At 45.7% G+C, this 13,102-nt stretch overlaps 1 protein-coding gene across 1 annotated transcript; it reads left to right on the top strand.

The window, feature by feature from the left end:
* The first annotated feature begins 9,004 nt into the window (after positions 1-9,004).
* On the top strand, positions 9,005-10,069 carry LOC123378756 (SLIT and NTRK-like protein 6). The gene has a single exon (XM_045032885.1). It carries the CDS (start codon positions 9,005-9,007, stop codon positions 10,067-10,069), a length of 1,065 nt encoding a protein of 354 aa, XP_044888820.1.
* The last annotated feature ends 3,033 nt before the right edge of the window (positions 10,070-13,102 follow it).

The raw sequence follows: 13,102 nt of genomic DNA, 5'->3' as shown, positions 1-13,102 counted from the left end.
TGGACCAGAGTTAGAGACTGTCCCTTGCAGTGTAAATATACCCACAGCACGCATCATTCTTTCTGCTTCTATTGCAAAAAATGTTGGAAATCCAGAGCCAAGAAAATAATTGTGCTTTTTATTTTAAAAGTCAGCTCAAGCTGAAGAGGTGTTTAACAAGCATCGCAGTTTCAACTGCTCAAAATGGGGGCATTCCAGATTTTAGTAGCTTCGGGCTGATCAGACTTTTCTTGTGGAAGAGAGTGAAGGTTGCAGAAGAGCTACTTTAAAGGTGGGGAGAGAACAATTGCAACTGATTCTAAGAGTTAAAAAACAAAGCGTGCAAGTCAGTGGAAATCAGCCTGTGAAATATTTCTTTTACGGAGTTGGGAACATCATTTGATTATGAGGAAGACAGAGCCTGCTTGCATTTCTCTTCTTTTTAGCCTCGTTGTTATGGAAATAGAAGAGCAGTATCCTTACCTCTTCTGCTTTTCCATAGATAATAACCAAATGGGACATTTCCATTTGTAATTTCTTTGAGGTTGCCGTACCCATTCCCGTGTTCCTGGGCCTTGTATCTATCCTCCAGCACATTTTTAGTGCCTTGTCCAGTGAAGTCTTAAATAGCTGAACTAATGAGGTTTCTGCTATTTTATTTGGGGGGCTATTCCACAGTGTAATAACCCCCAGATTGGGAGCTCTTCTGCGCAGTGACTGTCTTGTTTTGAATGCCTGTCTGGAAAGCACTTCCCACATTGTGGGCACTACCGTAAACAAATCGTAAACACCAACGAAAGCTGTCAGGAAGGTACGGAGATAGTGGAGCTGTTATTGAAAACAATACATCTCCACAACTAGGAAGAAAAACCTCCTAAATCCTTCCTCTGAACCCCATCCACTACAAAAATTGTTAGCTACATTTAATCCTGCCGAAGACAGCTGGCTGAGACGTAGAAAGTAACAGAATAACAGTGTTGCGCCCCGTCTGCTAGCAGTGCCAAACACAACAGACACCTCTCTGTGTGAAATGCTGGTTCTTAATTGTGCTAATCCTTCATTAACATCTGTCTCTTTCTTTCCAAATATACCTTCTCTGCTATTCAGTTAGAAAATTCTAGCAGGTGAATCGATGCTCTTCATCAAATTGTTACTGTGTCTGGAAACGTTGTGAATTCACTGAAGCTTTTGTCAAGTGCTGAGCCCTGGACTCTAGAGGGCACATTCTCATTTGTACTACGGCCCCTTTACACCATGCTGGCAGTGTAAAGGGCCCTTTAAAGGGGTGTGTGTGAGACATACTTCTCCGGGGCGCAACCTGGAATTGGGGTACCACTGACCCTCTGTCATACCAATCTGGGCCCCCCCTCACACTTTGAGACAGTGACCAGCTGCAATCCTCTCCAGGTCTTGCACTTACACAGACCCACACAAGCAGGGACACACCCAGCTGCAGTTACATGAATGCTTTTGCCAGCCACTCATGAACCAACAACAGAGAGGCTCCCGCCAGTTCCTCCCAGCTCCCCTGCACCACTACAGATTGGGCACCGACTGGCTAAACTGTACCCCAGAGCTGTACAGTCTTGCACTAGTCAAAAGCCTTACTCATGTAAGTTTGTTACCCAGTCCACACCTCCCTCAGTGTGGAGAGAACTATGCACCAGCCCCTGTTCCTGAGCAGATTTCGCTTTGCACTTCAAACATATTGTTTTAGGTAAAAAATATAAAACAGATTTATTAACTACAGATAGATAGATTTTTAATGATTATAAGTAATAAGTGTACAGAGCATAGAATCATAGAAGATTAGAGTTGGAAGGGACCTCAGGAGGTTATCTATTCCAGCTCAAAGCAGGACCAACACCAACAAAATCATCCCAGCCAGGGCTTTGTCAAACCAGACCTTAAAAACCTCGAAGGATGGAGATTCTATCACCTCTCTAGGTAACTGATTCCAGTGCTTCACCACCCTCCTCGTGAAATAGTTTTTCCTAATATCCAACCTAGACCTCCCCCACTGCAACTTGAGACCATTGCTCCTTGTTCTGTCATCAGGTACCACTGAGAACAGCCTAGCTCTATCCTCTTTGGAACCCCCTTCAGGTAGTTGAAGGCTGCTATCAAATCCCCCCTCACTCTTCTCTTCTGCAGACTAAACAAGCCCAGTTCCCTCAGCTTCTCCTCGTAAGTTGTGCCCCAGCCCCCTGATCATTTTCATTGCCCTCCGCTAGACTCTCTCCAATTTCTCCACATCCTTTCTGTAGTGGGGGGCCCAAAACTGGATGCAATACTCCAAACATGGCCTCACCAGTGCCGAACAGAGGGGAATAATCACTTCCCTCGATCGGCTGGCAACGCTCCTACTAATGCAGCCCAATATGTCATTAGTCTTCTTGGCAACAAGGGCACACTGCTGACTCATATCCAGCTTCTCATCCACTGTAATCCCCAGGTCCTTTTCTGCAGAACTGCTGCTTAGACAGTCGGTCCCCAGTCTGTAGCAGTGCATGGGATTCTTCCGTCCTAAGTGCAGGACTCTGCACTTGTCCTTGTTGAACCTCATCAGATTTCTTTTGGCCCAATCCTCCAATTTGTCTAGGTCACTCTGGACCCTATCCCTACCCTCCAGCATATCTACCTCTCCCCGCAGCTTTGTATCATCTGCGATCAAAGTAGATTATCTAAGAAATAAAACAAAATTGCAATCTAAGTTCCATAAACTAGACAGGATTTGAATCAAGCAGTGTCTCACCCTGATGGCACAACAGTTCACCAATCTTCCATTCCTTCTTTCCTGCCTGGGACCACCTTCCCAGTTCAAGTCTTTTGTTTTCCAAACATCTTTCCAGGTGTTGAGCTGGAGGGGTGGGGGGAGTGAGGCCAAGTGATGATGTCACTTCCCCCTTTCATAGCTTTTTCCATGTGAAGGGAACTTCATTGTTTCAAGTCCCCAGCACAGTTTGTGGAAAAGTACAGGCACAAGATGGAGTCCAGTATCACATGATCTGGTCACATGTCCTTGCATGCTTCGATGAGGCATAGCAGCCATTATCCATATACTGGCTGAAGCATCCACAGGAAAACCCATCAGTTGGGGATAATCTTCCATGGACTATTGTGTTTTTTAATGGGCCGTCACCTTGAATGATTCATCCACAATGTGCTGGCTAGACTGGATGTAAACTACATTGTGGGTGTTACCCAGGAGCAAATACATTTGAAATATAGGTACATAATCAATATTCATAATTTCAGATACAAAAATGATACATGCATACAAACAGGGCAATCATATTCAGCAAACCATAACTTTTCCATTGACACCCTACATAACATATTTTGTAGACACTCTACACTACATATTTTGTACAAGATTTGTTGCAATTATATAACACTAGTAAATATGGGGGTGCCAGGGTGTTGCTTTGGGGTACAGAGTTGGCACAGTGTGCAATAAAGATTACATTTACACCTCCAATAAAACCCCTTTGGGACCCTGAGAACCAAGCTCAGGACCTGGTAGGTAGTCAGAAGTCAGGAATGGAGAAGAGGGAGAGAAAATATTTGTACTAAGTATCACTAAAGAGTTTGAAAAAGATCTGCTTAGTTAGATGAAACTCCAAACAGCTTTGGGTTCTCCCACCCCTCACAAAACTAGGAGAGAGGAGGAAAAATAAAAACTGGTTTCCTGAGGTACAGTGAGATCTTGCAGGTTTAACTGCAGGTGGAAAGGTAGATTACCATGATTACATCCTGGTGTTCAGATATTTTTTTCATTTAATATTTAAATGTAACCATTATGTCTTTGCTAAGTGCTGAGAAACCTATTTCCTCTTCAAGTAGATGGAGCTGTAGCTCGGCTGATAAGCTGTGTTGATGTTAGCAAGCAGAAGACCACAATTTACGTTCTTTCCAATAAGTAGGTAAGAGACCTCCAGTAATTGTTTAGTTAGTGATGGTTCCTGCTCAGAGATCTCAACAAGATCTTAGAAAGCTGTGTTTCTGACCCTGGCCACTCCAATGACTCCAGATCTCAAAACTTGTGGATCCAAAGACAGTAAATGCAGCATGGTAGAAGGAGAAGTGACCGTTGGAGCTTGTGCCGGCTCCATAGCAACCGTTGGCTGAGAACCATCGCCAATGGGCGCTTTGGGATTGGCGCCTGCAAGTTCGGGCAGCACACACCATGCAGAGCCACCTGGCCACCTCTGTACCTAGGAGCTGGTCGCCTCTGGGAGCCGCAGAGCCTGGGCAGGCAGTGAGCCTGCCTTAGCCCTGCTGTCCCACCAACTGGGGGCCATCTGAGGTAAGCGCTGCCTGGCTGGAGTCCACACCCCAAACTCCCTCCTGCACCCCAACTCCCTGCCCCAGGTCAGAACCCCCTCCTGGAGCCTGCATCCCCTCCCACACTCCAGCCCCCTTCCCCAGCCCTGAACCATGTCCTGCACCCAAACTCCCTCCTGGAGCCTGCACTCCCTCCTGCACCTCAAGCCACTGCCCCAGCCCTGAGCCCCCTCCTGCACCCTGAACCCCTCATTTCTGGCCCCACCCCAGAGCCCATACTGCCAGCTGGAGCCCTCACACCCTCCCGGACCACAACTTCCCGCCCCAGCCCAGTGAAAGTGAGTGAGGGTGGGGGAGAGAGAGCGATGGAGGGAGAGGGGATTGAGTGAGTGGGGGCGGGCTTTGGAGAAGGGGTGGGGCAAGAGTGTTCAGTTTTATGTGATTAGAAAGTTGGTAACCCTAATTATTGTTGTAACTATTACAAATATCTGTGCAGGAAAAATCTAAGCCAGAAATGAATTCAGATGCACCAAAAACTATAGCATAAGACAGAAATAATTGAAAATCACCATAAGTATAATCCAAAATGAACAATATATCTCTCCCCCTCCCCCCACCTTCTCTTTCATTAAGTATAAATGCTTAAATGGAATCCTTTGAAAGACCACTGTGTGTTGTCCATCTTGAGAAATATCTGATGTAGTCATTAGCATCTGCTGTTTTCACCTAGCTGTCAAAGATGTCCAGGGGTGCCTTTGCCAGCCAGCTCCATCTCCTGGCTGTGGGAAGTGTCACAGTGACTTTGCCTCAGTTTCCCTCCACCCCCTGCCAACAGCTATTTGGCCCTGTGCCAGGTAGCTTCCTTTTCTGACTCCAGCTCTCTGGCCAAGTCATGTATAGTCTCTCACCTTGTAGGACAATAAAGAGTCTGATAGACCAGGAGTCCAAAGACCCTAGCAAAGGTGGATAATTCCAGGGCCCTGCAGAGTCCTGACCCCTTTGATTCAAAGCATTTTACTATCACCTTTGTGGGAGATGGTAGTGGAACCCAGACTCTTCCACACCTTTGGGTTCTAGCCCAGGGACCATGCATTTCTCAGCTGGGACCAAAGCCTCGAGGTAAGTGGGGAAGTGGGATATCGGGAGAAAGCACAAGTAGGTGAATGCAAGAGGGGAGGGCTCCTGCCCCATACTGGGACAGCAGGACGATCAGTGAGTTATCTTACATGCCTATACACAAATGCAAGAAGCCTGGGGAACAAGCAGGGTGAACTAGAAGTCCTGGCACAGTCAAGGAATTATGATGTAATTGGAATAACAGAGACTTGGTGGGATAACTCACATGATTGGAGTACTGTCATGGATGGATATAAACTGTTCAGGAAGGACAGGCAGGGCAGAAAAGGTGGGGGAGTTGTGTTGTATGTAAGAGAGCAGTATGACTGCTCAGAGCTCCCGTATGAAACTGCAGAAAAACCTGAGAGTCTCTGGATTAAATTTAGAAGTATGAACAACAAGGGTGATGTCGTGGTGGGAGTCTGTTACAGACCACCAGACCAGGGGGATGAGGTGGACGAGGCTTTCTTCCAGCAACTAACAGAAGTTGCTAGATCACAGGCCCTGGTTCTCATGGGTGACTTTAATCACCCCGATATCTGCTGGGAGAGCAATACAGCAGTGCAGAGACAATCCAGGAAGTTTCTGGAAAGTGTAGGGGACAATTTCCTGGTGCAAGTGCTGGAGGAACCAACTAGGGGAAAAGCTCTTCTTGACCTGCTGCTCACAAACAGGGAAGAAATAGTAGAGGAAGCAATAGTGGATGGGAACCTGGGAGGCAGTGACCATGAGATGGTCGAGTTCAGGATCCTGACACAAGGAAGAAAGGAGAGCAGTAGAACAGAGACCCTGGACTTCAGAAAAGCAGACTTCGACTCCCTCAGGGAACTGATGGGCAAGGTCCCCTGGGAGAATAACATGACGGGGAAAGGAGTCGAGGAAAGCTGGCTGTATTTTAAAGAATCCTTATTGAGGTTGCAGGAACAAACCATGCCGATGTGTAGGAAGAAAAGTAAATATGGCAGGCGACCAGCTTGGCTTAACAGTGAAATCCTTGCTCGTCTTAAACACAAAAAAACAGCTTACAAGAAGTGGAAGATTGGACAAATAACCAGGGAGGAGTATAAAAGTATTGCTCAGGCATGCAGGAGTAAAATTAGGAAGGCCAAATCACACTTGGAGTTGCAGCTAGCTGGAGATGTTAGGAGTAACAAGAAGGGTTTCTTCAGGTATGTTAGCAACGAGAAGAAAGACAAGGAAAGTGTGGGCCCCTTGCTGAATGAGGGAGGGAACCTAGTGACAGAGGATGTGGAGAAAGCTAGTGTACTCAATGCTTTTTTTGCCTCTGTCTTCACGGACAAGGTCAGCTCCCAGACAGCTGCACTCTGCAGCACGGTATGGGGAGGAGGTGACCAGCTCTCTGTGGAGAAAGAAGTAGTTTGGGACTATTTAGAAAAGCTGGACGAGCACAAGTCCATGGGGCCGGATGCACTGCATCCAAGGGTGCTAAAGGAGTTGGCCGATGAGATTGCAGAGCCATTGGCCATTATCTTTGAAAAATCATGGCGATCGGGGGAGATCCCGGATGACTGGAAAAAAGCTAATGTAGTGCCCATCTTTAAAAAAGGGAAGAAGGAAGATCCAGGGAACTACAGGCCAGTCAGTCTCACCTCAGTCCCTGGAAAAATCATGGAGCAGGTCCTTAAGGAATCAATTCTGAACCACTTAAAGTCAGCATGGATTCACCAAGGGCAAGTCCTGCCTGACTAACCTAATTGCCTTCTATGATGAGATAACCGGCTCTGTGGATGAGGGGAAAGCAGTGGATGTGCTATATCTGGACTTTAGCAAAGCTTTTGATACGGTCTCCCACAGTATTCTTGCCAGCAAGTTAAAGAAGTATGGGCTGGATGAATGGACGGTAAGGTGGATAGAAAACTGGCTAGATGGTCGGGCTCAACAGGTAGTGATCAATGGTTCCATGTCTAGTTGGCAGCCGGTATCAAGTGGAGTGCCCCAAAGATCAGTGCTGGGGCCGGTTTTGTTCAATATCTTCATTAACGATCTGGAGGATGGTGTGGACTGCACCCTTAGCAAGTTTGCAGATGACACTAAACTGGGAGGAGTGGTTGATACACTGGAGGGTAGGGATAGGATACAGAGGGACCTAGACAAATTAGAGGATTGGGCCAAAAGAAATCTGATGAGGTTCAACAAGGACAAGTGCAGAGTCCTGCACTTAGGACGGAAGAATCCCATGCACTGCTACAGACTAGGGACCGAATGGCTGGGCAGCAGTTCTGCAGAAAAGGACCTAGGGGTTACGGTGGATGAAAAGCTGAATATGAGTCAACAGTGTGCCCTTGTTGCCAAAAAGGCTAATGGCATTTGGGGTTGTATAAGTAGGGGCATTTCCAGCAGATCGAGGGATGTGATCATTCCCCTCTATTCAGCACTGGTGAGGCCTCATTTGGAGTACTGTGTCCAGTTTTGGGCCCCACACTACAAGAAGGATGTGGATAAATTGGAGAGAGTCCAGCGGAGGGCAACAAAAATGATTAGGGAGCTGGAGCACATGACTTATGAGGAGAGGCTGAGGGAACTGGGATTGTTTAGTCTGCAGAAGAGAAGAATGAGGGGGGATTTGATAGCTGCTTTCAACTACCTGAAAGGGGGTTCCAAAGAGGATGGATCTAGACTGTTCTCAGTGGTAGAAGATGACAGAACAAGGAGTAATGGTCTCAAGTTGCAGAGGGGGAGGTTTAGGTTGGACATTAGGAAAAACTTTTTCACTAGTAGGGTGGTGAAGAACTGGAATGGGTTACCTAGGGAGGTGGTGGAATCTCCTTCCTTAGAGGTTTTTAAGGTCAGGCTTGACAAAGCCCTGGCTGGGATGATTTAGTTGGGTTTGAATCATAAATTATTAGGGTTGGAAGGGACCTCAAGAGATCATCTAGTCCAACCCCCTGCTCAAAGCAGGACCAATCCCCAAATGGCCCCCTCAAGGATTGAACTCACAACGCTGGGTTTAGCAGGCCAATGCTCAAACCACTGAGCTATCTCTCCCTCCTCCCCCTCATTCTTTGATTTGGTCCTGCTTTGAGCATGGGGTTGGACTAGATGACCTCCTGAGGTCCCTTCCAACCCTGAGATTCTATGATTCTATGATCCTCACCACTGCTTGCTTTTTTCCTGGGCTGCTTCCTACCTCACCTCTCCTGTAGGCCTTTTCTAGACTCTCATTCTCTGATTCTCCCTCACTGGAAGTCCAACATGCTGGACAGCTTCCTGTCAGTCTACTGCTCAAGGAGTCTTCTCTCCTAGTCCCTCAGTCTGTCTGGTAATTGTCCCACCACCCACCCCTCTAATCTGCAGCCTTCTTATCCCCCAGCTGTTGCTGTCCCAGAGATTAACTGCAGCTGAGGAGATAGCCAGTCAACCTGATAACCATGTCCCGCACCCAAACTTCCTCCATGGTAGAACAGGGTCTATACACCCCTGATGGAGGTGTAATAGTTTTATCCTAGTAAAGACAATGGAAGCCACGTGGAAGCCTGTAACATTGAAATATGTGCTTTCCTTCCTATATTATGCCCAATATGCTACATATAGTTGTAACATTTGCTTACATCTTTTATTCCTCTTGTACAGATACACTAGAGTACATGCAAGGAGGCAGAAGATGCGTGTCCACTACTTAATCTGGATTTGGATTCACTTCTCCTTTGGTGAGTCTGAATTTCATTACCCATGTCAGGAAATCTGCCTTTGCAAAGAAGGGGCCAAGTTTGTGAACTGCTCTGGAGTCAATGTAACTGACAACCTCATCTTCCCACCTGAGACTGAGCACTTGGATTTGTCCATCAGTAACCTCTATTCTGTTCCAAGCAAAGTTCTGAGATCCCTGTGGAAGTTACAAGTTCTACTTCTGAGTGGGAACTACATCACCAAAGTTGGAGAGAGAGCTTTTAGCTCTCTAGAGAGACTCCAGAAGCTTGATATCCATAGAAATGAGATTACAGTGCTTGGAAGCAGTTTTTCTATAGGGCTCAGTTCTCTCAGAGAGCTGAATTTGTCCTATAATAGGCTCCAGGAACTATATTACAGGAACTTCCAGCATTTTGAGAACCTTCAGAAGCTCAACTTCCAAAATAACAACATCTCCTCCATAGAAATGGGAGCCTTCCGGAGTCTGACCCGCTTGAGGCAGCTTCATCTTCAAAATAATCACCTCTTGAACCTCCACAATGGGGTCTTCTCCATGCTGCAGCATTTAGAGGTTCTGAACTTGGAAGGCAACAGGATAAAGATGATTGCTCCTGGGGTCTTTACCTCCTTGAACCGCCTCACGGTACTTAACTTGGTGCACAATGAAATTGAACATATCCGATTCAAAACCTTCCTAACAATCCAGACCCCTGGGACACACATCTTGCTCTCCTATAACCCGTGGTTCTGTGACTGTGACCTGCAGAGAGTCTTTGCAAAGCTGCACAGTGTCAAGCGGCTGATCTTGGATGACTATAACAACATGACATGCATGGAGCCGCAAGTCCTGAGAAATCTGTCCCTGTCATCAGTGGACACCCAGCTCTGCATCGCAGAGACTGTGACGGTTCTCGTCATTACCTTCACAGTGTTCATTACTGTGGTGGCAGCTATTGTGATGGCTGAGAGGAACAGGAAGAAAAGGACAGGCAAGCACTGGAGTGAGGACAGTGACATCTCTTATGAATCACAAGACTGAGCTTGCTATCAGGGCCTTTCTCCAAAGCTTTTATTACTTGGACATGTAATAAGCAATCTAGGTCAGACTGTGCGGTTTCTATTGGAGGATGGTTATAAGAAAACATTGGTGGCTGTAGCCTGAGCTCTGTCCTGCCAGATGGTGAAGAACCTCACCTGAAAGGAAGGCAAAAGTTTGAAACAACTTCCTCAGAAGGGACTTGTTGGACAGGTTGTTTCTGCCCCTGGAGACACATGCATGCTGCTTGTTCCTTGTGATTTTAGCACAAACTCCATGACACCAGAGTATTTGTACTGAACCATTCCACTACAGTGAAAAGAACAAAATTTAACTGCCAATTATAGGGATAATCTCAAAGTTAAAAATCACATCCAATAGTTCAAGAAAGAAGCTCTTGCCTTGCTACTGAGTCATGTCACTGCAGATTATTAAAATAGAGTATCCTCTCCAGAGCCTTCTATAGCTCATTACCTCTCATCTTCCCTGCCTCGCTCTACACCCACAGTGCTCAGGAAGACTATGCCCTACGTGACTGTGATTTGCATCAAACTACTGCAAGTGATTGCAATTGACCTCCCACAGTTCTCATGCAACTCCCCTATCCCCTGGAGGTCTGGCAAGAGGTGAACATTTGGCAAGGTATCCAAAACCGAAACTCCAAAACCAAATGGAACCAGTGTCTGAATCATTCCACCCAGAGACTCTCTCTCCCTCGTGGGATTCTGTGTGGCAAGTAGCCTGAGGCTATCAAGCAGATGACACAACATTCATCACCCTCGTTTGTAAGATCACTTGTGACAACAGTAATTCTTAGAGAGACCAGGTGGGGAAGGGAATATCTTTTATTGGACCAACTTCTGTTGGTGAAGGAGACAATCTTTCAATTCTTATCACAACCAAATGGACCTGAATCTCACTTTTATTTCTTGGACTGTAAAGGGTTCCTGTTTCTTGATACATTTGCATAAAAAACATTGAGATATTTCAAAGAATGCCAGACTTCCATTTCACCTTGCCTCCCCTCCCACATTCCCCTCCTTCCCTCCTCTGCCTATTCATGTATGTCTTCCCCTATTTTGTTACTGGTACCACCACCCTAGCACGCTATGCCTATGTAAGATTGTCTGATTTTGCATTGTCTGGTCTTGCAACTTCAATGAGTTGTAAAATTGCATAGATGTGCAATTCTCTTGGCAGTCCTGTGAAGCATGCAGTATTTGGGAATTTACACAAACTGTAAATTGTATAAATTTGTACTTTTCATTGTCCGTTTCTCTAAGAAAATTCATCATCATAAAAAACCCTACCAGGGTGAATTTGAAAATCTCGTTGATTGTTTTCACCAGTTCTGCTGTTTCCCTGTTGCATTTGACTCAGCCTCGAGAGTGAAAGTGGACTGATGTGATTCTCTGTTTTCATTTTCTGGTCCAGGTTCTTATCTGGGGCTGAGAACTAGGCGCAGATTTGTGGGAGGACTCAAAGGCCACCTCGGAACCTCCCAATCTTGGAATCACTCAGCAGCAGTGCATATTAGAGCAGTCTTCAGGCAGCTCTGTTGTTCACTGGCTACGCACAGCCTCCAGGCCTTGTTCTGGTAGCACAGGATCACCAGGATACAAAGACACCCCAATTATAACCCGTTTCCTCCAGCCATGCCCTTACACTATCTGTAGGGAGGGGATGGTGTCCAAGCCACTACACAAGCTCTCTGCAGTGGAGACCCTCTGTCGAGACACCACGTATGCAAACTTTGGGGCAGCTTTGGGCCACAAGAGCATTGCAAACTTGCCTTAAAACAAGACAGGATTTGGCAACTTTCTTTAGTTAGTCTCACTTTCTAGTATACCAGCCCAATGTTGCTCTGTTTCAGTTTCCAACACTGCAGGAGAATAGTTGGCTACAAATGCTGCTGCTTATTTTTAATTATTTATTTATTCAGGAAGTTTCAACGGGTTTATTACCAGAGAAAACTGTCCAGTCTCTACTTTGTATCTCTGATCTCTATTCTTAGAGAGCAGAAATCCCTCCACTCTGAGATGGATGCTGCAGACCATTGAGCATGCTCAGTAAGAATTTAGGATTTCTTTTTAAAAAGTGCCCCGGCAAAGAGCCAAGTGGGTGTGGCTCAGCAGAACCCCAGCTCTGAGGTGAAGGACATCAGTGAGCATATGCAAGATTGGCAAGTATTGAACATGTGTAGTAAGGGGTGACAGAAAGGTCAGTCAGCTAAGCCTCTAACTGGTCAGAAGTACTCAGACCTGTCAATCAGAATTCTGAGGTGATGGTCAAGATTGAGCATGTGCAAGTGAGGTAACTAGCTAGGAATAGGAATCTGTATAAAGAAAGAGCTACAATGTAGCATAAAAGGCCAGCTGCCAGCAGCATTTTTGGAGTCCAGAACCTGCATTTGAGAGGTAGAGAGCTGTGCAGGGAGAGCGGGCAACCCAGGAGGAGAAGCCAAAGAAAAACGGTTGCTGAGTGAGAAAAGAAAGCTGGAACGGAGCAGAACTGACCGACCAGGCGCTGAACAGCAGCGGCAGTAATTTGATTTTTAAAAGAAAGCAGCAAAAAATGTATAGATTAAGCTTAATATTCTTTTAGTTATAGTGTTAGTACAAGTATAGTTTAGGATAGTTTTTTATAGTATTTAATATGTATGTGCATGAAGTGTGTGTGTGTTTTAATTGTTTTTTATCTATGTAAACTTTAAAGCAATTTAAGATCTGCTGTCAGCAATTTGTTGCAAACTGGCCACTTACAACAAATTGCTTCACTTAATATAATTTGTACTTCATGCTATTGTAGTATAAGTGTTCTTTAACATGCAATAAGGGATTTGTGTCTCCGGAATTTTGTGCCTTATTTAGGATTTTTAGGCTACACTATATTAGCAATTATTGGTTACTTTAATAAAAAGATACCTTGTTCTGGAAAGATTACTTGCCTGTGTCAATTACTTTATAAGAAGGTTATATCCGTGTCCTTTAGCGTTTCCTTAGCAACCCCAGGAACTTTTACCTCTGGAAGAACAGA

Source organism: Mauremys mutica, chromosome 10 (genome assembly GCF_020497125.1).
Source record: "Mauremys mutica isolate MM-2020 ecotype Southern chromosome 10, ASM2049712v1, whole genome shotgun sequence".
NCBI lineage: Eukaryota > Metazoa > Chordata > Testudines > Geoemydidae > Mauremys > Mauremys mutica.
The sequence above is the reverse complement of the archived record's forward strand: the minus strand, read 5'-3'. Positions and strand labels throughout refer to the sequence as shown.